General features: G+C 44.1%; 1 protein-coding gene across 1 annotated transcript in view; it reads right to left on the reverse strand.

Moving 5' to 3' along the window:
* VSTM4 (V-set and transmembrane domain containing 4) overlaps positions 1–27,175 on the reverse strand; it is a 98,569-nt gene that overhangs the window by 37,768 nt on the left and 33,626 nt on the right. The window contains 2 exon segments of the mRNA XM_055345522.1: positions 14,642–14,675; positions 23,650–23,757. Coding sequence (XP_055201497.1) covers positions 14,642–14,675; positions 23,650–23,757 — 142 coding nt within the window.

Raw genomic sequence — 27,175 nt, forward strand, 5'->3', positions numbered from 1 at the left:
AATTGCTTTTTCAGTGCCCATGTCCATCTTCTAGGCAACTTTCTTGAACTTGACCCACAGGAAAGAAGGCATCTGAATCCATGGAAGAAGTGTCATGATGTAGGGACACAACACATCTCTATGCAGTTGGTGGCATTTCATTTCAAATCTGACTTTCCAGGACCTTTTGGAGCAGTTTCATGCTTACCCATTGAGCAGCTTTCAGGCAGCTGCCTTTCCCTAGGGAAGGCACTTTCAAAAGAGCTTACAGAACCTTGAAATGCTCCCTATGACCCAGCCTTCTCCTCTGGAAAAGCCCTTAGCCATGGGAAAAGAACAGCCTCCCAACCCCAAAGTCAGCACCACCCCTCCCAAGAGATGGCAACTTCCAACTTCTGGAATAACACACATTCAAGATGAGACTCGTTTTCCTTCTGTATGAACTTCTCGCAATAAGTCATGGAATCCCCTGGGGTCTCCAGGTTCTGCCCTAGTCATTTGGCAGGCCTTCTCGTGGTGACCACAGCCTCAGCACCAGCATGGCCTCTTCCTGAGGGTCCCTCTCCTGCCTGGGGGTTTCTGTTCCTGGCATCTTGCCCTAGCCCTATGCCCTTCCTCCCTTAGGAGGAAGTGGTCAGAAAACAGAGAAGCACATTTGTGCTGTTAATAGCTTGAGATTCTAACAGCCCAGCCTCCCACTGCCATAGCACAGATGGAGCCAGGACGTGGGAGCCCCCGGCACCACAGGGACAGGAGGAAAAGCCTGGGTTCCAGAAGTGGAGCACAGTTCAGGCCAGAACTAGCTGAAAGGGAAGGACTAACCAGTTTACTAGCCAGGCACCGTGGCAGGGGATCTCAGCTGTATTAAGGTCAAATTAGCCTGAGGTTCTAATCAGGAAGATGAATACAAATCAATAGGGCACCTCTGCATGGCCTGAGGTGTAGTGGAGTAAAGACAAGTCTTCCAGAGGTTGATCTGTGGGCTGTCCCAACAAGAGACAGGCCCATGGAGACACCTTGACTCTGTCACTCAGACTCACTAATAGCACCAGCTGGTAGAGGGGCAGCATCTGAGTTGGACTCTAAGGTCACCCCTGATGTCTGGTTAGGTATCCCACGACTGGGGAAGACCAAACTCTAATGCCCACCAGGCTGGGGTAACAACCCTCACTATACTTGCAGCCTTAGCAAGGGCAAACAAAGACTTAGGAGGGGAAGGCAGGATCCCAAACACTGGGCACTGTTGCTAACAATGAAAACCCAGACAGTAGCCCACAGCAAGCAAATCGTGAGAAGCACTTGCAGGCTGGCCCCTCACAGCCTCTGAGTTCCCCAGCCATAACGTCCCCCCATAACTGAAATGCCAGTCCTTAGGGCCCTGTAGGGTACATGCTTTAAAAAAATATATCTTTATTGAGAGATAATTTAGTCACCATAAAACTCATTGATCTTTTTTTTTTAAATTTTTTTATTTATTTATGATAGTCACACAGAGAGAGAGAGATAGAGAAAGAGGCAGAGACACAGGCAGAGGGAGAAGCAGGCTCCATGCACCGGGAGCCCGACATGGGATTCGATCCCGGGTCTCCAGGATCGCGCCCTGGGCCAAAGGCAGGCGCTAAACCGCTGCACCACCCAGGGATCCCAACTCATTGATCTTAACTGTACAATTCAATAATTTTTGGTACATTTATAAAGTGGTACAACCATCACTACTACAACACAGTTTGAGAACATTACACCCAAAAGTTCCCTCTTGTCCACTTATAGTTAATTCCTGCTTCCACCCTTCCAGCCCTAAGCAACTATTTTCTGTTCCTATGAATTTACCTTTCCTGTACATTCCAAATAAATGACCTCATACCATATGTAGTTTTTTGCATCTGGTTCAGTCCACTTAGCATAATGTTTCTGAGGTTCATCTACGTGCAGCATGTATCAATGGTTTGTTCCTTTTTATTGCCAAATTGTATTTCATGGAGTAGATCACTAAATGTTACTTTTCCATTCATCAGTTGTTGACTATATTTAGATTGTTTCCAGCTTCTGGTTATGATGAACAAAGCAGGTGGGAACAACTGTATCCATGTCTTTGTGTGGATATATGCTTTTCATTTCTCCTGGACAGGTCATATGGTAAGTTTATGTTTAATGTTTTAAGAAACTACTAAATCGGTTTCCAAAGTGACTATACCATTTTACATTCCCAATGGCAACAGAAAGGGTTCCAGTTTCTCCACATGATCACAAACAGTTGACATTGTAGTGTGTATGTAGTGGCACCACACTATGGTCTTATTTGTACCTCTTAATGGCTGGTGAACATATTTTTATGAACTTGATAGCCATTTGTGTATCTTCTTTTGGGACAGATGCATTCAAATCTTTTTGCCCTCTTTAAATTGTGTTGTCATCTTATTGAGTTGTAAGAGTTCTTTATATATTATTTGTTGAAAATAATTAGTAAATCAGTATTATTTGTTGAAAAGAATGTGCTTTCTCAAATTTTTTTTGAAATAATTTGTGAAGAATTGGTATTTTTTTCCCCTTTAATTCTTGATACATTTCACCAGTAAAGCTGTATGGGTCTGGGCTTTTCCTGGTTGGAAAGATGTTAGCTAACAATTCAATTTCTTATTACAGGTTTATTCACATTATAGCTTTTTTAAAAAAATCAATTTTGGTGTCTTGTTGTTGCTTTTTGTTGCCGAGGCTCTGTTGTTAGGCCCATATACATTTATAATTGTTGTATCTTCCTGGTGTGTTGATCCTTCATAATTTGTAATTTCCTTCTTGGTCTCTAGGAATTTTCCATTTTATCTCTTTGTTAGAAACAATGTTTTCATAATATTTTCTTATAATCCTTTTAACTTTTTCTTGAGTCTATAGTGATTCCTCTTTTTTTTTTAAGTAAGCTCATACCCAGCATGGACACCAATGCAGGACTTGAACTCATGATCCTGAGATCAAGACCTGAGCTGAGATCAAGAGTCAAATGCTTACCCAACTGAGCCACCCAGGTGCCCCAGTGATTCCTTTTTTGCTTCCTGATTAGGTAATTAGCTTTTTCTCTTTCTTATTTTCATGTATCCTCTAACTTAAGATTTGTCAATTTGATTGATGTTTTCAAAAAACCAACTTTGGTTTTATTGATTGTTCTCTGTATATGTGTGCATGTGTGTGTGTGTTCTATGCCATCGATTTCTGTTCTAATCTTTATTATATCCTTTCTTCGGTTTACCATGGATTTCCCTTACTCTTCTTTTTCTAGGTAACTTATCGTGAAAGCTTAGGTTACTGATTTGAGATCTTTCTTCTTGTCTAACATAGGCATTTAAAGCCATATTTTTTTCTTTAAGCACTGCTTTAGCAGCATCTTTTAAGTTTTGATTTGTTTTGTTTTCACTTGTATTTAATTTAAATATTTTATAATTTCTCTTGATTTCTTCTTGGTATTATTTAGAAGTTGTTTTAAATTTCAAAACATTTGGGAAACTCCCAGATTTCTATCTGTCATGAATTTCTATTTAAATTCTGTTGCTCAGAGAATAAACCTTGTATGATTCTTACATATACAAAATGTGTAAATTGATACAGATTTATTTTGTGGCCTAGCATATGGTCTGTTTTGGAGAATATTCCCCGTGTGCTTGGCGAGTATGGTATGTGGTTATTGGGTAGAGTATTCTTACTCTACATATCAAGTTAAATTGCTTGATCTTCTGTGCCCTAGTTGATTTTCTGTCTGGGTATTCTATCAATTACTGAGTGGACCATTGCAATCTCTAGCTATTATTCTAGAATTATTGATTTCATCTTTCAATTTTCTGTTTTCCTTCTTGTATGCCAAGGCTCTGTTGTTAGGCCCATATACACTTATAATTGTTGCATCTTCCTGGGGTGTTGATCCTTCATAATTTGTAATTTCCTTCTTGGTCTCTAGTAGTATTTCTTGTCTTAAATTATAGCTTATGTGAGATTAATTTAGCGACCTCTCTCATTGTTACTATTTGCATAGTACTGTTCTCTTCCTATGGGTGCTCTCCATTCTCTGCTACTCATGCATGTTGCTTCAGCTAGAGATACACTTGCCCCAACTGTGACCAAAAGCTCAGGATGGTAGAGCTATTGGATTGCCTGCTCAATCCCCCTAAGAAGGTCATCTCTGCGGGGGGGGCAAAATGGCAGAGGAGTTAGGGTCCCCAAGTCACCTGTCCCCACCAACTTACCTAGATAACTTTCAAATCATCCTGAAAACCTACGAATTCAACCTGAGATTTAAAGAGAGAACAGCTGGAATGCTACAGAGAGAAGAGTTTTCGCTTCTAACGAGGTAGGAAGCTAGAATTTAAAAAAAAAAAAAGAATCAAGTGGGGGAGGGACCTCAGGAGGAGCTGGGCTAAGGCCAGGCCTTGAAAGCCTCCAGGACAGGAAAGCCCAGCCCCGGAGAATCAGGAACTTTAAAAATCTGCACTGGAAAAAAAAAAAAATCTGCACTGGATTCTTCCCCAACGGAAAGGCACTTAGGGAAATCGGGCAGAACTACAGGAGGGGCAGTGGAGCCTCCAGTCTCCCAGAGTCACTAGTAGAGGAAGTGTACCCCGGGGAAGAGCACACCACAGACTGTGGGCCGATCTCGGTAAAGGGCTGGAGCACGCTCCTGGCAGGGCCTCGAGGAGAAGCTCAGGCGGTGGCTCCAGGTAGAGGGGGCTGCTCCCCGCTGCCTTTGGGAGCTGCCGCCCCAGGAGCACAATTCCAGCAGCACAGGCCCCGGATCCCAGGGCACCAGGGGATCCTGTGTTCAGGATCCGGTGTTATTCCTGAGACAGGTAGAGGCGGGGAGAGCACAGGACAGCGAGGACTCTTAGCCGCCAGGGGCCCCCAAGCTGTGAAGATCAGCACCCCTGCCCCCAGAGCATCCAGGACAGTGTGGACTGGGAGATTGCGGTAGTTACTCTGAGAGCGGACTCTAGGGCTGGAGAGCTGGCTGCCGCCAGTGTGGTTCTTCTTCCTTGTGTCACCCTGTACCTGGGATGGAGTGGCCCCCAGGGAACAGGGCCCTCACGAAGTAAACAGCTCCCAATGAGTCCTGCAGCTGGCGGGGGGGGGGGGCAGCTCCCCCAGGTGCACACACCTGAGAATCAGCACAGCAGGCTCCTCCCCAAGAAGACCAGCTGGAAGGACACAGGAAGAGCAAGTTATTGGCCAAGCAGCACTGGAAAGCTCCAGGGGAAGTCAAAGGATTTACAGTATATAGAACTAGATTATACCCCTCTTTTTTTTTTCTTCCTTTCTCCAGTACAACTCGTTTTAGCCACTCTGCACTGAGCAAAATGACTAGAGAGGAGAACTCACCACAAAAGAATCAGAAACACTACTCTCTGCCACTGAGTTACAGAATTGGGATTACAATACGATGTTAGAAAGCCAATTCAGAAGCACAATTATAAAGCTACTAGTGGCTCTGGAAAGAGCATAAAGGAATTAAGAGATTTCATGACTGCAGAATTGAGATCTAATCAGGCTGAAATTAAAAATCAATTAAATGAGATGAATCCAAACTGAGGTACTAACGACGAGGGTTAATGAGGTAGAAGAAAGAGTGAGTGACATAGAAGACAAGTTGATGGCAAGGAAGGAAGCTGAGGAAAAAAGAGAAAAACAATTAAAAGCCTATGAGGAAAGGTTAAGGGAAATAAATGATAGCCTCAGAAAGAAGAATCTACATAAAATTGGGGTTCCAGAAAATGCTGAGAGGAAAAGAGGAACAGAAAGCATATCTGAACAAATCATAGCTGGGAACGTCCCTAATTTGGGAAGGGAAATAGACATTCAGATCCAGAAGATAGAGAGGTCCCCCCCAAAATCAATAAAAACCAGTCAACACCTTGACATTTAATAGTAAAATTTGCGAATTCCAAAGATAAATAGAAAATCCTTAAAGCAGCAAGAAACAAGAGATCCCTAACTTATATGGGGAGAACTATTAGATTAACAGCAGACTTCTCCACAGAGACGTGGCAGGCCAGAAAGGGCTGGCAGGATATATCCAGGGTCCTAAATGAGAAGAACATGCAGCCAAGAATACTCTATCCAGCAAGGCTCTCATTCAGAAAAGGAGAGATAAAGAGCTTCCAAGATAGGCAGAAACTGAAAGAGTATGTGACCACCAAACCAGCTCTGCAAGAAATGTTAATGGGGACTCTGTAAAAGAAAGAGGAAACCCAAAGAAATAATCCACAAAAACAGGGACTGAATAGGTATTATGATGACACTCAATTCATATCTTTCAATAGTAACTCTGAACGTGAAGGGGCAAATTGATCCCATCAAAAGACACAAGGTTTCAGATTGGATAAAAAAGCAAGACCCATCTATTTGCTGTCTACAAGAAACTCATTTGAGACCTAAGGACACCTACAGCCTGAAAATGAAAGGTTGGAGAACCATTTACCATTCAAATGGTCCTCAAAAGAAAGCAGGGGTAGCCATCCTTATATCAGATAAATTAAAGTTTATCCCAAAGACTGTAGTAAGAGATGAAAAGGGACACTATATCATACTTAAAGGATCCATCCAACAAGAGGACCTAGCAATCATGAATATTTATGCCCCTAACGTGGGAGCTGCAAGTATATCAAAAAATTAATAACTAAAGTAAATACATACTTAGATAATAATACACTAACACTGGAAGGCTTCAACACGGCAGTTTCTGCAAATGACAGATCTTCTAAGCACAATATCTCCAAAGAAACTAGAGCTTTAAATGATAAGCTTGACCAGATGGATTTCACAGATACTTAAGAACGTTACATCCAAATGCAATACACATTCTTCTCAAGTGCACATGGAATTTTCTCCAGAATAGACCACATACTGGGTCACAAATCAGGTCTCAACAGATACCAAAAGACTGGGATTGTCCCCTGCATATTTTCAGACCATAATGCTTTGAAACTTGAACTCAATCACAGAAGAAATTTGGAAGAAACTCAAACATGTGGAGGTTAAAGACCATCCTGCTAAAAGATGAAAGGGTCAACCAGGAAATTCGAGAAGAATTTAAAAGATTCATGGAAACTAATGAAAAGATACAACCATTCAAAATCTTTGGGATACAGCTAAAGCAGTCCTCAGAGGGAAATACATCTGAATAAAAGCATCCCTCAAAAAATTGGGGAAAAAAAATCAAATATGCAAGCTAACTTTGCACCTAAAGGAACTGGCAAAGAACAGCAAATAAAACCTACACCAAGCAGAAGAAGAGAGTTAATAAAGATTTGAGCAGAACTCAATGAAATAGAGACCAGAATAACTGTAGAACAGATAAACAAAAGCAGGAGTTGGTTCTTGGAAAGAATTCGTAAGATAGATAAACCATTAGCCAGCCTTATTAAAAACAAAACAAAAAAGACTCAAATTAATAAAATCATGAATGAAAAAGGAGAGATCACAACCAACACCAAGGAAATACAAACTATTTTAGAACATTATGAGCAGCTATATGACAATTAATTACGCCATGTAGAAAAAAATGGATGCATTTCTAGAAAACCACAAACTACCAAAACTGGAACAGGAAGAAACAGAAAAGCTGAACAGGCCAATAACCAGGGAGGAAATTGAAGCAATCATCAAAAACCTCCCAGGACACAAAAGTCCAGGGCCAGATGGCTTCCCAGGGGAATTCTGTCAAATGTTTAAAGAAGAAACCATACCTATTCTACTAAAACTGTTCCAAAAGATAAAAAGGGATGAAATACTTCCAAACTCGTTCTATGAAGCCAGCATCACCTTAATTCCAAAACCAAGGGATCCCTGGGTGGCTCAGCAGTTTAGTACCTGTGTTTGGTCCAGGGCATGTTACCAGAGTGCCAGGATTGAGTCTCACATTAGGCTCCCTGCATGGAGCCTGCTTCTCCCTCTGCTTGTGTCTCTGCCTCTCTCTCTCTCTCTCTCTCTCTCTCTCTCTCTCTCTGTCTCTGTCTCTCTCTCACTCTCTCTCTGTCATGAATAAAAAGGAGAATTATAGACCAATATCCATGATGAACACAGATGCAAAAATTCTCAACAAGATACTAGCAAATAGGATCCAACAGTACATTAAGAAGATTATTCACCATAACCAAGTGGGATTTATCCCCAGGATGCAAGGCTGGTTCAATACTCCTAAAGCAATCAACATGATAGATCCTATCCACCAGATAAAAAACAAGAACCATATGATCCTCTCAATAAGGGCAGAAAAAGCATTTGACAAAATACAGCATCCATTCTTGATCAAAACTCTTCAGAGTGTAGGGATAGAGGGAACATTCCTCAGCATCTTAGAAGTCATCTACGAAAAGCCCACAGCAAATATCATTCTCAATGGGGAGACACTGAGAGCCTTTCCCCTAAGATCAGGAACAAGACAGGGATGTCCACTCTCACCACTGCTATTCAACATAATACTAGAAGTCCTAGCCTCAGCAATCAGGCAACAAAAAGAAATAAAAGGCATTCCAATTGGCAAAGAAGTCAAACTCTCCCTCTTCATAGATGACATGATACCGTACATAGAAAACCCAAAAGACTCCACCCCAAGATTGCTAGAACTCATAACGCAATTCAACCATGTGGCAGGATACAAAATCAATGCCCAGAAATCAGTGGTATTTCTATACACTAACAATGAAACTGAAGAAAGAGAAACTAAGGTGTCAATCCCATTTACAGTTGCACCCAAAAGCATAAGATACCTAGGAATAAACCTAACCAAACAAGGAAAGGATCTATGCCCTAAAAATTACAGAACACTCTGGAAGAAATTGAGGAAGACACAAAGAGATGGAAAAATATTCCATGCTCATGGATTGGCAGAATTAATATTGTGAAAATGTCAATGTTACCCAGGGCAATTTACACATTCAATGCAATCCCTATCAAAATACCATGGACTTTCTTCAGAGAGTTGGAACAAATCATCTCAAGATTTGTGTGGAATCAGAAAAGACACCGAATAGCCAGGGGAATATTGAAAAAGAAAACCATAGCCAGGGGCATCACAATGTCAGATTTCAAGTTGCACTACAAAGCTGTGGTCATCAGACAGTGTGGTACTGGCACAAAAACAGACACATAAATCAATGGAACAGAATAGAGAACCCAGAAATGGACCCTCAACTCTATGGTCAACTAATATTCAACAAAGCAGGAAAGACTATCCACTGCAAAAAGGACAGTCTCTTCAATAAATGGTGCTGGGAAAATTGGACATCCACATGCAGAAGAATGAAACTAGACCACTCTCTTGCACCATACACAAAGATAAACTCAAAATGGATGAAAGATCTAAATGTGACACAAGAATCCATCAAAATCCAGAGGAGAACACAGGCAACACCCTTTTTGGACTTGGCCACAGCAACTTCTTGCAAGATACATCCATGAAGGCAAGAGAGACAAAAGTAAAAATGAACTATTGGGACTTCATCAAGATAAAAAGCTTCTGCACAGCAAAAGAAACAGTCAACAAAACTGAAAGACAACCTACAGAATGGGAGAAGATATTTGCAAATGACACATCAGATAAAGGGCTAGTTTCCAAGATCTATGAAGAACTTCTTAAACTCAACAGCAAAGAAACAAACAATCCAATCATGAAATGGGCAAAAGACATGAAGAGAAATCTCACAGAGGAAGACATAGACATGGCCAACATGCACATGAGAAAATGCTCTGCATCACTTGCCATCAGGGAAATACAAATCAAAACCACAATGAGATACCACCTCACACCAGTGGGAATGGGGAAAATTAACAAGGCAGGAAACCACAAATGTTGGAGAGGATGCGGAGAAAGGGAACCCTCTTACACTGTTGGTGGGAATGTGAACTGGTGCAGCCACTCTGGAAAACTGCAGGAGGTTCCTCAAAGAGTTAAAAATAGACCTGCCCTACGACCCAGCAATTGCACTGTTGGGATTTACCCCAAAGATTCAGATGCAATGAAATGCCGGAACACCTGCACCCCGATGTTTCTAGCAGCAATGTCCACAATAGCCAAACTGTGGAAGGAGCCTCGGTGTCCATCGAAAGATGAATGGATAAAGAAGATGTGGTTTATGTATACAACGGAATATTCCTCAGCCATTAGAAACGACAAATACCCACCATTTGCTTCAACGTGGATGGAACTGGAGGGTACTATGCTGAGTGAAGTAAGTCAATCGGAGAAGGACAAACAGTGTATGTTCTCATTCATTTGGGGAATATGAATAATAGTGAAAGGGAATATAAGGGAAGGGAGAAGAAATGAGTGGGAAATATCAGAAAGGGAGACAGAACATGAAGACTCCTAACTCTGGGAAACGAACTAGGGGTGGTGGAAGGGGAGGAGGGCGGGGGGTGGGGGTGAATGGGTGACGGGCACTGAGGGGGACAGTTGACGGGATGAGCACTGGGTGTTATTCTGTATGTTGGTAAATTGAACACCAATAAAAAATTAATTTATTCAAAAAAAAAAATCAAAGCCACAATGAGATACCACCTCACACCAGTGAGAATGGGGAAAATTAACAAGGCAGGAAACAACAAATGTTGGAGAGGATGCGGAGAAAGGGGAACCCTCCTGCACTGTTGGTGGTGCAGCCCCTCTGGAAAACCGTGTGGAGGTTCCTCAGAGTTAAAAATAGACCTGCCCTACGACCCAGCAACTGCACTACTGGGGATTTACCCCAAAGATACAGATGCAGTGAAAAGCTAAGACACCTGCACCCCAATGTTTCTAGCAGCAATGTCCACAATAGCCAAACTGTGGAAGGAGCCTCAGTGTCCATCGAAAGATGAATGGATAAAGAAGCTGTGGTTTATGTATACAATGGAATACTTACCACTCAGCTATTAGAAACAATGGATACCCACCATTTGCTTCCATGTGGATGGAACTGGAGGGTATTATGTTGAGTGAAGTAAGTCAATCAGAGAAGGACAAACATTGTATGGTTTCACTCATATGGGGAATATAAGAAATAGTGAAAGGATTAAAGGGGAAAGGAGAGAAAATGAGTGGGAATATCAGTGAGGGAGACAGAACATCAGAGACTACTAACTCTGGGAAACAAACCAGGGGTAGTGGAAAGGGAGGTTGGCGGGAGGATGGGGTGACTGGGTGTTGGGTATTGAGGGGGGCACTTGTTGGGAAAACACTGGGTGTTATGTTATATGTTGGCAAATCGAAATCCAATTAAAGAAATATACAAAAAAAATCTTAAAAAAAAAAACAAAAAAACGGTCACCTCCACTGACATGGCTGCTGAACATGAGCACTCCACACTACTCCAAGTCACATGAGGCCCCTTCTATCACAACAGTGCATCTGGTAGTTCTCATAGCACTCCCTGCTCTGAAGAAAGTTCACCAACCTGGGAGACATCTCTCCAGGGACACATGCATTTGCACTCACTGCCTGGTAACTTCCACAAAGCAGGGATTTATGGCTCTTTTCCTCATTGTTGGTCTACTCTTAGTAGACAGTAAACCCTCATAATATAAATCTGCATTTTGATTTTAACAACAGGGTTTCTCTGGATCCCAAACTCTGCAGCAGTAACACAAAATAGTCAGGTATAGGAACTGTTGGGGCCGTAAACAGAATCCCCCAGAGACATCCAAATTCACATTTAACTTAAGTTTTTATGAAGATAATTGTAGATTCACACACAGTCATAAGATTTTAAGTAGAGATCCTGGGTAGACTCTACCCATTTTCTCCCAGCAATCTCCTAAGAACCAGATATTGATTCATTGATTTTTCTCTATTGTTTTGCTATTTTAAATTTCATCAGTTTCTGCTTTGGTCTTTATCATTTTGTTCCCCCTGTGTGCTTTGGGTTTATTTTGTTCTTTTCCTAATTTACTGAGGTGAGACTTCAGATTGTTGACTTGAGGGCTTTCCTAATTTCTAATGTAAGCATTTAATGCCGTATCTCTCCCCATCAGCACTGCTTTAGATGCATCCCGCATGTTTTGTTTATTCTCATTTTTGCTCAATTCTCTATTTTTTTATTGCCTTTGAGACTTCCTCTCTAATCCATGGATTATTTTTAAAGTGTATTGTTTAGTTTCCACATGTTTATATGATTTCCATTGCTTTAAATTTGTTGAGGTTTGTTTTAAAGACCAAGATTTAGTTTAAAATAAGCTGTATCTTATGGTGAATGTTCTGCAAGGGGCTGGAAATACAAGTGTTCTTCTGATGCTGGTCTGTGTCTGATATGTATCAATTTGGTACTGTCAGTTGAGTGTGGTGCTTAGATCTTTAATAGCCTTGATAATTTCTGTCTAGAAGGTCTATCAGTTGCCAAGAGGGGTGCAGTAACTGCCAATGATAATGGTAGATTTATCCATTTCTTCTTTCAGCTGTTTCAGGTTTTGCTTTATGTACTTTGTGGTTCTGCTATTTGGTGTGTATACATTTAGGATCTTTGTCTTCCTGGTGGATTGATCCTCTAATCATTATCTAATGTATCTCTTTGTTTGTAATAAGTTTCTCTGCTCTGACATCTGTTTCATCATATTACTGGTATATCCACTCCGGATTTGTATTGGTATAGTTTAAGCTGCCTAACTTTTTCCATCCTTTTATTTCTTTTTCTTTTTTAAGATTTTATTTATTTATTTATTTATTTATTTACTCATTCATTCATTTATTCAGAGAGAGAGAGAGAGAGAAAGAGAGGCAGAGACACAGGCAGAGGGAGAAGCAGGCTCCATGAGGGAGCCTGACATGGGACTTGATCCTGGGTCCCCAGGATCAGTTCCTGGGCTAACGGCAGTGCTAAACTGCTGAGCCACCCGGGCTGCCCACCTTCCTTTTATTTCAACCTACCTAAGTCACTGTGTTTGAAGTGAGTTTCTTGTAAAGAGCATATTGGTGGGTTGTGTTTTTATAAAAGTTCATTCTATCAATTTCTACCATTTGAGTGATTATTTAAACTATTTAGATTTAAGATAAACAATATGTTAGCAATTAAGTCTTTCATTTTATTATCTGTTTTCTATTTATTTCCCATGGTTTTCATTCCTCTGTTCCTTTATGTTACTTGAACATATTTTAGGATTCTATCATTATTTTTCCATACTGTTTTTGAGTTCAATTTTTTCAGTCACTTTAATGGTCACTTTGAGCATTATAATATACATGTGTAACTTATCAAATTTCTATCTCTTTGAGTGAAGTGTAAAAATCTCACTTCTATTTAGGTAACTTTTCCTCTCCCACTTTTAAATTTCATAATGCTTTTCTTGAGTATCACATGGTTTTATAATTTTTATTTCAATTATAAAATATTATTTTTAAGACTCATGAGGAAAAGAACAGCTTACTTAGATAACAATATTTCTGCTCTACTGTCCCTTCTTCCTTCCTAATGTACCGAGTCTTTTTCTTCTATTTCAAGAATTTATTTTAGCCTTTCTTTAAAGTAGGCCTGATAGAAATTCTTTAAGTTTCCCTTCCTCTGGGAATGTCTTTATTTTCCCTTTATTCCTAAAGGACAATTTTGCTGGATATAGAGTTTGTACTTGACAGTTTTTTGCTTTCAATATTTGAAATGTGCCACCTCTTGGGGTATGGGTGGCTCAGTCACTTAAATGTCCAACTCTCAATTTCAGCTCAGGTTATGATTTCAAGGTCATGAGATTAAGCCTTGAGTCAGGCTCCTTGCTTAGCTGGGAGAGAGACTCTCTCTCTCTCTCTCTCCCTCTCTCTGCCCTTCCCCCTGCTCACACTCTCGAGTGTTCTCTCAATCTCTCTCTCAAATACATAAATATAGATAGATAGATATAGATAGAGAGAGAGATAGACAGATGATAGATAGAATTTCTTAAAAAGAAAATGTGCCACTTCTTTCTGCCTTCCATTGATTCAAACAAAAATATACTGTCATTCAAATTTGTGTTCCCCATAGATAATGCATCATTTCTCTCTGGTTGCTTATAAGATGTTTTTCTGTCTTTGGATTTCATCATGTTCTTCTTACCACCTTTCTTTAATTGTCTCTGATATTATTTTCAGGGTTTATGGTGTGCTTAGCAGGGAAGAGCAGGGAGAAACTGACCTATTCTATTGTGTCTGGACCAAAGTCTCAAATTTCTAAACACTGAGTTTGCAATATCTACTATAACTGTCATGTTATCTGTGAGGTGTACCACCAGTTAGAAGGCTAACCTCTTAGCACATATATTTCTAATGGCCACATTCTTCAGATTGGGGCAAAGGATAGGCAGACACTGGTGGAAGGGAATTAGGAGGCTTTGTGGTCAAAAGGTATCAGAGTGGTTCAGTCCAGCTGCTAGCCTCTTCCTAAACAGGGGAAATAGCCCTCCAGGAGCAGGAGTCAGGCCTCCTCCAGCATGCATTTTGAACCAGCCTGAAGCATATTTTCTCTGGATTCTCTGAAGGTGAAAACCAGAGCAGGGAATCTAGCAACATGCAAGTGCATGAAGAACACACATTTTTAGGCCAATCTGCAGACTAACATGCAGACCTTTAGGTAAAGATACAACAAATTTAGCCAATTTGTTGGTAATTTCAGTATAAAGTAAAATATCAAAAAAAAAATAAATAAAGTAAAATATCAAAGAGTTTCATTTAAAAAAAAGAAAATATTCTTACCTGTTCTGAGGACATTTCACCAAATAATGTCTTGCTGTGAAAAAAAAAAGTGGGGGGGGGGGGGAAGAAAAGAAATAGAAAATGGTAAATGTTACTTTAAATATATATGTTTCCAGGAATCACCAGGAAATGTAGGTGCCCAGATGTCACCCACATGTTGGTACAAGCCACCACTTGGGGTTTTCATACTTCTCTTTGGATTAGTAGAGCAGAGCCATGGCATGGACACCACAGTGACTTGATACTGTTCCACACCTTGATTGAGTCCAGCATGAAATCATACACCCCAGACCCTCCTAGTTTGATAACCCAAAACAATCACTTTTTTTTCCAAGCCAGGTTGAGGTGAGTTCTAACTTGAAAGGTCCTGGAGTAACAGAGTCACTCAACTTCAAAGCTCTGCCTCAGTCATGAGAAAGCCTTTTGGGGCAACCTGTTTCCACTTAGATGCTCCTCTCCATAATGTGGGGTTTTTTTGTTCTCTGATCAATGCTCTTCCAGGGGAGACCTTGGAAAAACAGTCTTAGAACAAGACATCCTCCACAGTAGGTCTCATTGGGGGGGGGGGGGGGGGGAGATTCTAGTTGCAAATAAAATCGTTGTTGTTTTAAGCTACTATATTAAGACTGATCTGCCTGCAGGTGACCGGGGCAGGTTCCAGACCAGCATGACAGAAGCTCAGATTTAGAGAGGGCATTTTCAATTTACCTGTTATGACCCCTTATTACCACATAAGCTCTTTGTGCATCCTGTGTACTATTCTGTGGTGGATAATTTACAGATGCAGCAATAATAAAAACCATAGCTAGTATTTATGTTTCTGGCCTTACTCTACACTTATTAAATAAATCAGTGATCATTTGTTTGGGGTTTGCAAACCACTGGGCTCTCCTAGGAAGGGCCGTTTTAAGGAAATCAATTTCTAGATCCTCACCTAGCATGCTGTTCTTTCATCAGAATTCATTCTCCAGAACATGCCTGAGCTCTGTATTCCTTTCCCTCCCTCCCCATCACATCATAGTTTCTCTTTACAAAATTGAGGCACCCCTGTTGCACATCCTGACTTGTACTATGGAGGTAAAAAACAGTAGGCACCAAATAAGAAATTATTTGAAATGAGAAAACGAATGACTAATGACTGGACAACTAAACCTTTCACCAGCAGAGAGGTTTCTAATATTTTGCTTTCAACAAGGATAAATAATGACCTAATCCAGTTGCCAGCTGGGAGAGTATTAAAAACCATTTTCAATGATAAATCATATGCCCTTGCGTGAATTTGCTTAGTAATAGAATTCAGCATCAATCTAAACTTTAAAAAATAGAAATAGAAATGATGCTGAATTCTATTATTAAGCAAATTCATGCAAGGGTATATGAAGTAAAATAAAAATTTATTTATTTAAATATGTGTTTATTAGGGACACCTGGGTGGCTCAGCAGTTGAGTGTCTGCCTTCGGCTCAGGGTGTGATCCCAGGATCCGGGATTGAGTCCCACATCAGGCTTCCTACGAGGAGCCTGCTTCTCCCTCTGCCTGTGTCTCTGCCTCTCTCTGCGTCTCTCATGAATAAATAAATCTTTTAAAAATGTGTTTATTAAAAAAAATAAAAAATAAAGAATAAAAAATAAATAATGTGTTTATTAAAATATAAAAATATGCTTAATAAAAACATGTTTACTAAAAGAGTTAATAAAAAAAATAAAAGAGTTAATAAAAATGTTTCAAAATGTTAAGATTATTAATTATCTAAATTGATAATATCTATGAGGTTTTGATAATTTTATAGTCATCTTCCAAATTTATTAATTATGCAATATTGCTAATTCTATACAAAAAATTAATAAAACTTCTGGAATAAGGAAATTTAAAAATTTTTAATTTAAATTTTTATACACATGTTTACAGAGAAGTATAAACAAAAAAACTATTAAAGTGGGATAATTGTGGGGTAAGTGGATTGAAGATAAAAGTTCAAGGAGAAAAAGGAACAATATATAATTTCTAATAGCTAAAGCATGTTCATGGAGTCTTTTTAAACAAAGGGAGGTAGTTATTAAATCATGACATTTAGATGTAAAAGAGATTTAACTCTTTCATTTTAAGATGTCAATATTTGTGATGCCCTGGAAATTACCTCCTTTCCAACAATTTACATTTATGATGAAAAAGTTTAAATATCGACAAAAAAATGTTCAAGGGTGCATAGTTTTTGAAACACTTTTAGATGCTATGCAATCAAAAATATTTGAAGTCCACAACTTTGCACTTGAATTTGATCTTCACAAAAACCTTGTCATTGCACCTAATTCTACAGTGGAGAGAGCCCTGAAGCATAGAGAGCCCTTGCCCAAGGTCATACAGCTGGTGCTATGGACTGAGCTGTGTCCCTCCCATGTTGAAACCCTAAAATTTAATACTTCAGAAGGTGACTGTATTTGGAGATAAGGATTTTAAGCAGAAGATTAAGTTAAAATAAGATTAGTGGGGTGGGCCCTAATCCAACATGACTAATGTCGTTATAAGAAGAAATGAGGAAACAGACAAGTGCAGAGGAAAGGCCACATGAAGACACAGGGAGAAGAGGGCCACCTCTAACTTTACTATGGCAGCCCAAGCAAACTAACACACCCAGGAAGGGGCAAACTGGGCAACCTGACTCCAGAGCCCTCTTGTAACTACTAGTACCTCACCACTCTCAGAGAAACTGGGCGACTGGCATTAGAGCTCCTATAGATGAAGAAAGTGAGTCTCAGGAGAAATGGCTGGCCCACTGTGCCACAGCTGGAGCAGGGCAGAGCTGGGGCTGGGGCCCTAGGGAACCCACGGGAATGGGTATTTTGGGAAATCCAGTCCAGGGGCGCTGAGGTGAGCAGCCTGGAGTTGAGGAAGTCGGGGAGCAAGAGGGCAGCCCAGGGGGACTCGTAATAGTTGGCTGTAGGGGAGGGGGCTGACTCAGAAAGCGCCAGGCCAAAATACGCACCTCTGGCAGCACTTGCTGACCAATGTTTACAAGGTCCCAGACCAGTAAATGCAGGGCTGAAGTCTCTTTAATGAAGATGACTGCCCAGGGAACCAAAAGTAATCCTGAACACCAAACATTAAGACTTATGGGCATCTGAGAAATAGACGTGGCCCAGAGTCACCCTTAAATACACAGAACATAATCAGTGCTGACTACATAGCTAGAGCTGGCCTGGAAACAGAGCCTGTAAGATAAGCGTTTGGGTACAAAGAGTCTATGTGGGAAGTGATCCCAGCAAACCCACTAGAGTGGGCAAGTGAGACCAGGAAAAGAAAGAAGCCAATAAAGGGTGATCCTGGAGCCTGTCTCCATCATGGGCCCTGGCCTCACACCCAGCACACCTGACCCAGAGGCTCTTGGCTCCGCACAAGGCAATCATACTGCACAGAAAAGAAAACTCAGGACACAATTCTTTTTCAATGGTGATCTTGCGATCTTTAGACTTTAAAGAGTAAAAGAAAGTACTGTTTTTCTCACCTCGTGGCAGAATGATGTCTGTGAGCAGCAGGCCCTGGGGCTACCCTTTCTCTGCCTCCTCAGCTGGAGCCACACTGCTCTTAGCCCTCACCTCACGGCCAAATCTCCCACATGACCTGTCCAGGCTGGAGTCTGCATCATCCCCATCTGAGCCTGTCTCTGTTTCACTACCACCTCCAGGCAGGTGATCTGAAGTGGAGGTAGCCATGCTCCTCACTCGTGTCAAGCCCTGTATCAGTAGCCAAGGGGCCTCAAGATATGGCTGACCATCCCCCTCTTTTCTCCAATTTGCCTTCACCCTCTCCAGACCTCCAGGCCTCACAGAGACCCTGAGATAGGACCCATGGATATTTTTGCTCTTTGCTCTGTTCCCCAAGCATCCCCCACACGGTGTGAACACTGTAACAGCCCCTGCAAAAGGTCCTGTACATTTGCAGGAGCCAGAAGGACTGGGCACAGTGCTCTCCCAGCCTCCCTTTACCCCAGCACCGGCAGAGAGCCAGGCAGCCTAGAAAAGACCACCTGCATTTCGCTGGGGGGGGGAGACAAGAGCAGGGGTGCCCCACTTCCTGCCAGCCCCTCCCTTTACACAGAACTATGCTCCCATCATGTCATATCCAAAACCCCAGCCCTCTCCAGGAAGCAGCCTTGCCTTGACAGCGTTTCCAGGCTGGCACAGTTACAAGGACAGGTAAAGTCATTTCTCTCGGTCACCAAGTAGGAAGCTGAAAAAGAGAATGAGGTTTTCTATCACCAGTTCTCTTGCTACAGAGAGCCATTTCATGGCCACATGAAAAGCACTGATGGAAAGCACCAGCACATAAGGTTGTGTGTCTAGAGACTCGTCCTAGATGGTAGACATGGGCCCTAGGTGGCTATTTGGCACTCAAAAATGAGAGGTGCTGGAAGTATGAAATCATGATGGATTAGTATAAAAAAAGGAATGTAAAATATCTCATTCTGAATCTTTACATTGATACATGTTGAAATGCTATTTTAGATATGTTGAGTTAAACAAAATATGTTTTGTTTGTTTTACCTTTTTACCTCGTTAATGTGACTACTAAAAAAATAGTCCAATTACATATGGGGCTTGTATTATTTCTACTGAGGACAGTGTGCAGAGGGGCTCTGCTTGCCCTCACATGGTTGATCCCAGTCACCATGACTATGATGCAAGGATGTGGTTAGGAAAGTGAGCTGCACCCAGGAGAAGGTGCTCCCTGGAACTGTCCACACCAAGGACTGGTACCCACGCCACAATGGGAAAAGCATTCCCCGCAGGCGTACAAGTAAGAGAAACTCTTATCCCTTTTTTACAGTGAGGATACTTGGGGACTCAGGACATTTACTCGGGGCCTGAGAAGACCCACTCTGTAGGTAAAGGAGCTTGACTCTAGGTTCTGTATCCATGCTGTCTGTGCTATGCTCCTGGAGAGGCTTATAAACACCTACATGGGGAGTATGGGCTCCCTTCCCAAGGCAGCAGGGGCCCATGAGAGCCAGCCAAGCCTTTCCACCTGCTCGGAAGACCAAATCTGTGCCTTGGAAGTGTCTGGAGCGGAGAGCTCATGCCTCAGATTGTCCAAGCATCTGTGAAATCAGGAAGGTGAGCCTTTCAACTTCCCCAAGGCCCTGGGGTCACCCCTCTGCTCCTCATCCACAACCACCCCACTCCATGCTTTGAGCCTCCTCCCGCACTGAGTGTGGCTGTGACAAGGATGCATCACACACCCCCTTCCTTGTACCTCTAGGAGTGAAGATCACAGCTCTTTGGTCCCATCACCATGGGGAAGCCAGGGAGAATAAGCTTGCTTCAGGGGAACATGGGTGTCTAGCAAGCTCGAGGAAGCCCTGGCTCTAGCGCATGAGTTCTAGCATACTACGTGGACGTGAGACCAAGACATCACAAACACAGAGAGTAAAGACAAAGGGGTTAAGCCCCTCTCCTTCCATCTGGTTCTAGAGTGCCTTTAAAACTGCCCTTTTAAGAGCTGAGACAGGGAAGGCTGGGGAGTGCTGGCACCTCAAATCTGTGGGTCTGGACTCTCCTCAACAAGTAAAGGCCACTGGAACAACTAGAGGAGCCACTGGAACAACTCAAGGCTTGGTCCAAGGCCACCAGGACTGCTATTTTCTGGGGTGACTCAGAGCCACAGAGGCCCTGGGACAAAGTTCCAGGCAGCCTGGCACTAACAGCCAGCATGAAGATTCACAGCTTAGGAAGAAAGTGGAGAGCACGTAACACACAGGTGCAATTAACTGCAGCTCACAGGAAGGAGGAACACCCCAGGAAAATGAAGCAGCACAAGGCCACTAGGCCTGGAATACTGACAGAGAAGGACACTAGCCCTTCAGGGGATCCTACTGGGAGTGGGGACAGCAGCTCTGATGGCCTCTGAAGATAGATCTTGCCGAAAGAGCAGGAGAGCAGGTACTGGGCTCACCTCCACTTTCCTTGTGTATGTGAGCAGCCTGTAGACTTGAAGGCTCTGTGATTCTTACCTAGGCAAGAAAGCTGGGCTTTCCTCCATGTGGCCAGGGTACAGAAGGCCCCCCACATCCAGTTACACAGAAAACCCAGGAAATGCCCATGTAACATGGGGGCGGGGCCTGATTTCATTTTTGTGGGTACAGGAAGCATATCTCATCCCTGAGTTTCACTTCAAGACAGCAATGGGATCCTTTCAAAATATTTGTTATAAAAGAGGAGTACAGAGTAGAAGAGTTAAGAACAACTGGTTTTAAAACTTTGCTATCAAAGCATGACCTCAGGCCAGCCCTGGCGGCCCCACCGGTGATCTCGTCAGAAGTACTGGATCAGAATCTTCATTTGAGCAGGGCTCCTAGGCAACAACCCACTGCTTAGTTTGGGCAGTGCTGCTCTAAGGCTCCAGGGCCAGCCACGCACAGTCCCCTGACCTTTGCCCTGTGATCCTTGGCCCTCGGGTGTGGCTGGGAGGCACCTGGCTCCTAGGGCCACAAGGGGCAGGACTGCCCTGCCAGGGCTACAGAAGGCCAGCCTGCTGGTGTACAGCCAAGCTCCCTAGGGACTGCAGGGGCTCTGATTCCTGTTTGGAAAGGAACTTGGCAGCAACCACCACCGAAGACTGATGGAAAATTCTTTGGCAAGGTTGGCCCCCAGATGGAGACAGTTTCCCTGAATAGAAATTCCCTCCGAATCTGGCTGGCTGGGGCTCGGCCACACCCCTGTTTCAGGACTTTATCAAGCTCCTCAGCTGTGTTCTGTCGCAGAGGGGAGCAACAGGGACTGTCACTCCAGACTGGTGGTGAGGATTATGCCGGAACGTGGAGGAGCCAGTGAGCAGTGTGGCCTGCAGGAGGTGCCCAGGCAAAGCTCCTGAAAGCTCAGTAGGGCTTCATGGCACTGTGTGTAGGTGCACGTGAGGCTATCCGGGGGTTCTCAGTGGCTCTGTGTGAGGCCTGCAGTGTGTGTCTCCTCCTTGGCTCTGGAGGAGATGGATGTCTCCTCAACTAATTACCCTGCTTTATTTCCCTGATCCTGCCTAAGAACTAACAGAGCCTGCAGCTCAAGGCACACTTCTCTATCATGCCCCTGAACTCAGGCAGAGGAGCAAAACAGGCTTGGAGACTGCCTGTGTGGCTTCCAAACTCCAACAGTTGGGAACAAAGCAGCTGAGAAACAAACACATTTTCCCCCATTTGTTGAGCAGCTGTCATAAGCAAAATTCCAAGGAGGATGGGTCAGATGGCTGGCTTGTGCCTTCTGCACTATTCTCTTGAAGGGAGGCAAATACATCTGGCCACATGAAACACATGCCCCAAGTTCACAGGCATAGGCAAGGGTTTGGAACAGGAGAAAAGTTTGGGCACTCTTGACAAGGTAAGCGGATGCTAAGGAGGAAAGCTCTCTGGCACAGCACGGAGCCCACACATAGCACAGTGGGAAGGGTACAGGCCAGAGAGGAGAAAGATCTGGCCACAGGCCTTGCTCTGTCTCCAGCACTGGGTGTGGTGGGCATCTCTGTGCCCCTTTCTGAAGCTCTGTCAACCCTTTTCTACCTTGACTAGTCTGGAGGCTGACCTCCATGCCCTGCCCTCTGGCTCCTGGTTGGTGAGAGCAAAGCAAGGCAGCAGCAGGGCATCCAGAGGAAGGGGGAGAAGGAAGGACTGAGAAATGAATGCTCCTGGCTCCGTCCCCCTGCCTCCGGATTTCACGCTGCCTGGGTCCCTCTTCTAAGGCTCCCGTTGGTGACACTTCTCCCATAGTGGCAGCTCCCGAAAGTTTCAGGAGCCTCTCCTGCCCTTGTCTCCTACCTCTGCAATGGCAACAGATGCAGGTTGGTCCCTGAGTGCACCCCCTCCCTCCTTCCTGGGTCCCCCTTAGCCTTGCCTTAGCATCTTGGTGGAGAGGCCCTCTGGAAGCCCTGCTCCATTCCCCTGTCTAGTGTTCCCTTGCACCATGACGACCAAATCTAACACTTCTCAGTGTTGTAACCTTAGGATGAGGCATCACTATAATCACACGTCATTACACACACAGGACACTTACAAGACTCACAATGTGTTTCATCGTTTGTGTCATTGTTGAACTTTACCCTCTCAATAATCCCATGAGACTGGCACACTACTGCTTTCCCATTACTCAGATGGCAAGAGTGAGGCACAGCAGGTAAGTCACCAGCTGGTAAGTAAAGAGGAGCCATCTGAAGCAGCACCCAGCTGTCACCCATGTCATCTTGGGGAGCTATACCATCCGTACCAGCTTTGGGAATTCAGAAAGGAGTGAAGGGAGGATATTTCAGAGGAAATGCACAGGCTCTGGCTGAAAGGAGACACTGAGGCTTGGTGAGAGGTGGAGGCTGGAGAGGGAATGCTGGCAGCCTGCATAGGGAGGTAAGAGTCAGAGTCCCCAGAACTGTAATCATTATGAGAGAAAAAGAAGAGCAAGAAGGGGCTGAGGACAGATCGAGGGAAACAGGCACGCCGATGGGAAAGCAGAAGGAAGTGACTGCTTAGGCTGGGAGGGGCCATCCTAACCACACCTGCCTGCCAGGCACCGCACCAATACACCCCTGTCCAGCAATTAGGTCAGGACCCTCACAACAGCATGCAACCTGAGGAAGACACGGCCCACCCCATTTCATTTCATGGATGAGGAAACTGAAGCTCGGGGTGGTTAAGAAACATGTCTAAACATGTCTTCTGCAGCAGAGCCAGAATCAAATCCAGGTTCATCTGACTCCATAGCCCCTTCGGGGCAAATGAGAGAGGTAGGGGCCACCCCCTCAGAAACCGAGGAAGAAAGGGATTTGAGAAAAAGAATTTAAGTGTCATTGCAGCTGATTTTAGCTGAGTCCAAGGGAGACACATCTCCTCACTCTCTGTACTCACCAGTCACAGGGAAATAATCCCTGACTCATGATGCATTTTTCAAACAAGATTATACTTTGTCCAGCATCTCCTGCCTGTCTGTGGTTTGGTTGGGCTTCCATTCCAGACATGACCTTATCGGTTCTCTTACCTCTGGATTTCCTCTTGCTAAACACAGACTGCCAGATGATGGTCAGGGTGAAGAGGAGGACACTGAGAATCCCAACACAGCACACGAGCACGGCGTATATGTAGAGATCTGAAGGCAAGGACACAGTGAGGCATTGTCAGGATGAGCCATGTCAGAGGAGAGGCACCAAATAAGATAAACCTTATACATTACCAAAAATCATCTCAAAATGAACCTCAAGCCTAAACAGAAAAGGTAAACTGGGGAAAAAAACATAGGAGAAAAAACTTTGGGATCTAGGATCTTCTCATTGACCACTCAAAGTGTTTCTAACTGCACCCTTAATAAATGAGTATGATAAGCATTCACAAACTCAAACCTTAATGCCCCTCTCATATTTGGTTCCTAGAAGTGGAATCACTGAGTTGACAGTAATGCATCTTTGTCAAGCCCTTGGGACATGGAGAAGAAGTTCATTAAGTGTGTAAACTAGGGGCACCTGGGTGCTCAGTGGTTGAGTATCTATCTACCTTTGGCTCAGGTGGTGATCCCGGGGTCCTGGGATCGAGTCCCACATACATCCCAGCTTCCTTCTGACTCCCCCTTGGCCCACACCCCAGGAGACACAGTGTAGTCTCTAACCCAGAACCCACGAGTTCCTCCCGTGGTCTTAGGCTCAGTCAGCATTTTTGCCTAAGCTAGTCTGAGAAGGTTTCTGTCCATGGAACTTAGGAGCCCGGACTAAAAATAAAAGAAGTGAAAAGCACAGTAAGACCAGGGCTGCAGGTGAAGGGGACACCAGCCCGAATATTTAAGGGAGCAGGAAGGTGGGTAGGGAAAGTTTCCTGTGGAGGTAGCTGGGAGCCAGTCACAGAAGCAGAGGAAGCCTAAAGTGAGAGTTCCAGAAGCCAAGAGAGTAGATGTTGTAAGAATATTCTTTAATAGAACCAAGTGCCACTGGAAAACATCCACTGGGTTTTCCTGCTAGGAAGCTACTGGAAGTCCTGGGGAAACCCCAAATCAGTGGGACAGTGGGGGCCAAGCCAGATTACAGGGGCCGAGGAGTTCAGTGTGTGTGAGAGTTTGAGACAGAAATTGTGGAAACCTGCTCCTGCAACTAAAATCAAAACTACTTTTCTGTCTAGACACCTGTGTCTCAGATGCATGGGCTGTGCAGATTCATTTGGTGAGAACTCCGAGTGGTCAGAGTTAGGGGGTCTCCATTTAAGCAACAAAACTCAGAGCTAGAGCCGAGGTCCCAGACCAGGATTCATGACAGGACATGGGATGGGCCCAAACACAGAGAACATATGGCCAGTCCTGGATCTACCAGGACAGCGTAGCCATTTCTTGCATGAAAGGATGGCAAATAACCCAGTCCCATTGCCAGGCACACAGGCATGGGGCAGGTGGGCACAACACCTGCCTCAAAGGAATTCCAAAGATGCAGGCCCCTGGACTAAAAGCCAAGGGCAATTTGGCTTCAGTCTCACTCTCAGTTGGAGAGGCAAACTGTCTTACTGGAAGTCTCTGCACCACTGGAGCAGAGAGCAGCGTCCTCCACAAGCTCCCTCTCCATCGGAGCCCTTTCCTTGATTTCAAAACTATAGCAATCAAGACAGAACAAGGTCATGGTGAGAACCTCCCACAATCGTCCCCAGAAGCATACTATAGACATCTGTGGACTGCTCTGCCCCAGCAGGAGGCAGGGGCTCCAAGAGGTCCACACTCTGGTTTCAGATCACAGCCTCCACCATGTGGCAAAGAGGGGGCTCTCCACAGGCAGCCCTAGCTGTAGACTCATAAAACATCTGGCCAGTCCGGAAGGCTCAGCTACACTGCCAAGCACACAGGCCCTCTGGGTTGTGGACACTGGCTGGCAGGCTCGGGCACCAGCCACCTGAGTGTGGGTCCCCATTGGCCTAGGAGCAACTGGGCCTGCTCTCTGTTGTGTTCTTAAAGCTACAGGAACCTTAAAAAGTGTCACCTTGCAGGAGGAGAAAAGCTCAAACAGAACATCTGAATTTCCCTGGAAGGGGCAGCAACTAGTACTCCACAGTTCCCATTTTTTCCCTCTCTTCCAGGCATTCCTTTTGCTGCCTAAAGACAATTGCCCTGTTTTATCTACTCAAAGCACTGAAACCACTAGTCCCAATTTTCTCTGCAAACAAAGTGTAAAACCCTGAGCCACTTAAGCCAGGGTCACAAACACCTAGATCCTTCACCACCTTGCTGCCAGGCGAGCTAGAGCAGAGCTGTGCCCTGGCCACCAGGGGCAGGCGCCAAGATGCTCCAGACAGCAGGCCTCGGCCCTGAAGGCCGGCCCAAGCTGCCCTGTTTCCGACTCTCCCTTAACTTCCTTGTAAACACCTCTCTAATTATAAATGTTGGCTCAAAGGTTTCAAAACTCAGACCTGGCCAAACGATGCTTGTCTGGAGGCTGAACCCATGCCTTCAGATCTAAATTTAACAAAACATCTGCATTTACCCAAATCTGGGGTTTAGCTTTTAAAGCGCCACATACACTTGGACACTCAAAATAATTCTAAAAATCTGGTTCCGTTCCTCGGATTCATTTCCAGTGTTGTCTTCTGCCATCAGACTGCCAAAAACACCAATGTCATTTTTAGGCTCAACTGCAAGCTGCCAAGCAGAAAATGTCCCCCACCCCCTCCCAACCCGTCCCCAGCCCAGGCCTCCCTGAAGCAGATGGTGGGCCGGCAGGCTGGATTGACACTCAGTGGCAAGGAGGCCAGCACGAGGCGCACAGTGTGCTTGTGCCAGCTACCCCCTCCCAGAACACCAAGCCACCCCAGGGCAGGCCAGGCAGAGAGCCGCCCCCCCTCCACTTGCCCCCTCCCGTGAAAGGCAGGTGGCACCTGTTGCCGGGCAACCCTGAGGCCAGCTGGGATATTCAGCACTGCTTTGAAGCCTGGTGACCCTAGCAGGCCTCAGCACCGTGAAGGAACCAACTCTCCCAGACACTGACTCAAGAAATTCCATGTCAGTCCTCTACTCTTCCAGGAAAAATGCAGATGCCAAGATCTCTGGTCGGGGCAGCAAACTGTGCTTCTATTTTTTTTTTTTTTTAAATCCAGCTTGTAATATCATCTTGCTCAGGGAGAAATACCTGAGCAATAGCCCTGAGGGATTTTAACTCACTCCAGCATTTCACCAAGAGGCCTGACAATACTGGGTTTGTGCTGCGGGCATGTGGCCAGCTGAGCTAAGCCCCAGGAGGATGAACATCCATCCACAAGCCCTGCTGCAGCTCGCCCAACCAGGAACAAAAGGGCAAAAAGGCCTGGGATCAGGCGCCAGGGAGTTTCATCTGTACCCCTAGCCTCCCTGACACTGTGGCTGGGTTAAAAAAGCAAAACACATCGGCCTGCTGCCGGAACACAGGGAAAAGAACACTCTGGAAACAGCTGCTCCGAGGCATTATACATAGTGAGAATTCCAAATCTTTTCTGAAAGGACTCAATTCTCTGTATTGAGAAGTAAGCCCATGTTGGGCTACGAATTCTGTGAAAAGAGCTAGATCGAG

The sequence above is a fragment of the Nyctereutes procyonoides genome, unplaced genomic scaffold, assembly GCF_905146905.1.
Source record: "Nyctereutes procyonoides isolate TBG_1078 unplaced genomic scaffold, NYPRO_anot_genome, whole genome shotgun sequence".
In the NCBI taxonomy this organism is placed as follows: Eukaryota; Metazoa; Chordata; class Mammalia; order Carnivora; family Canidae; genus Nyctereutes; species Nyctereutes procyonoides.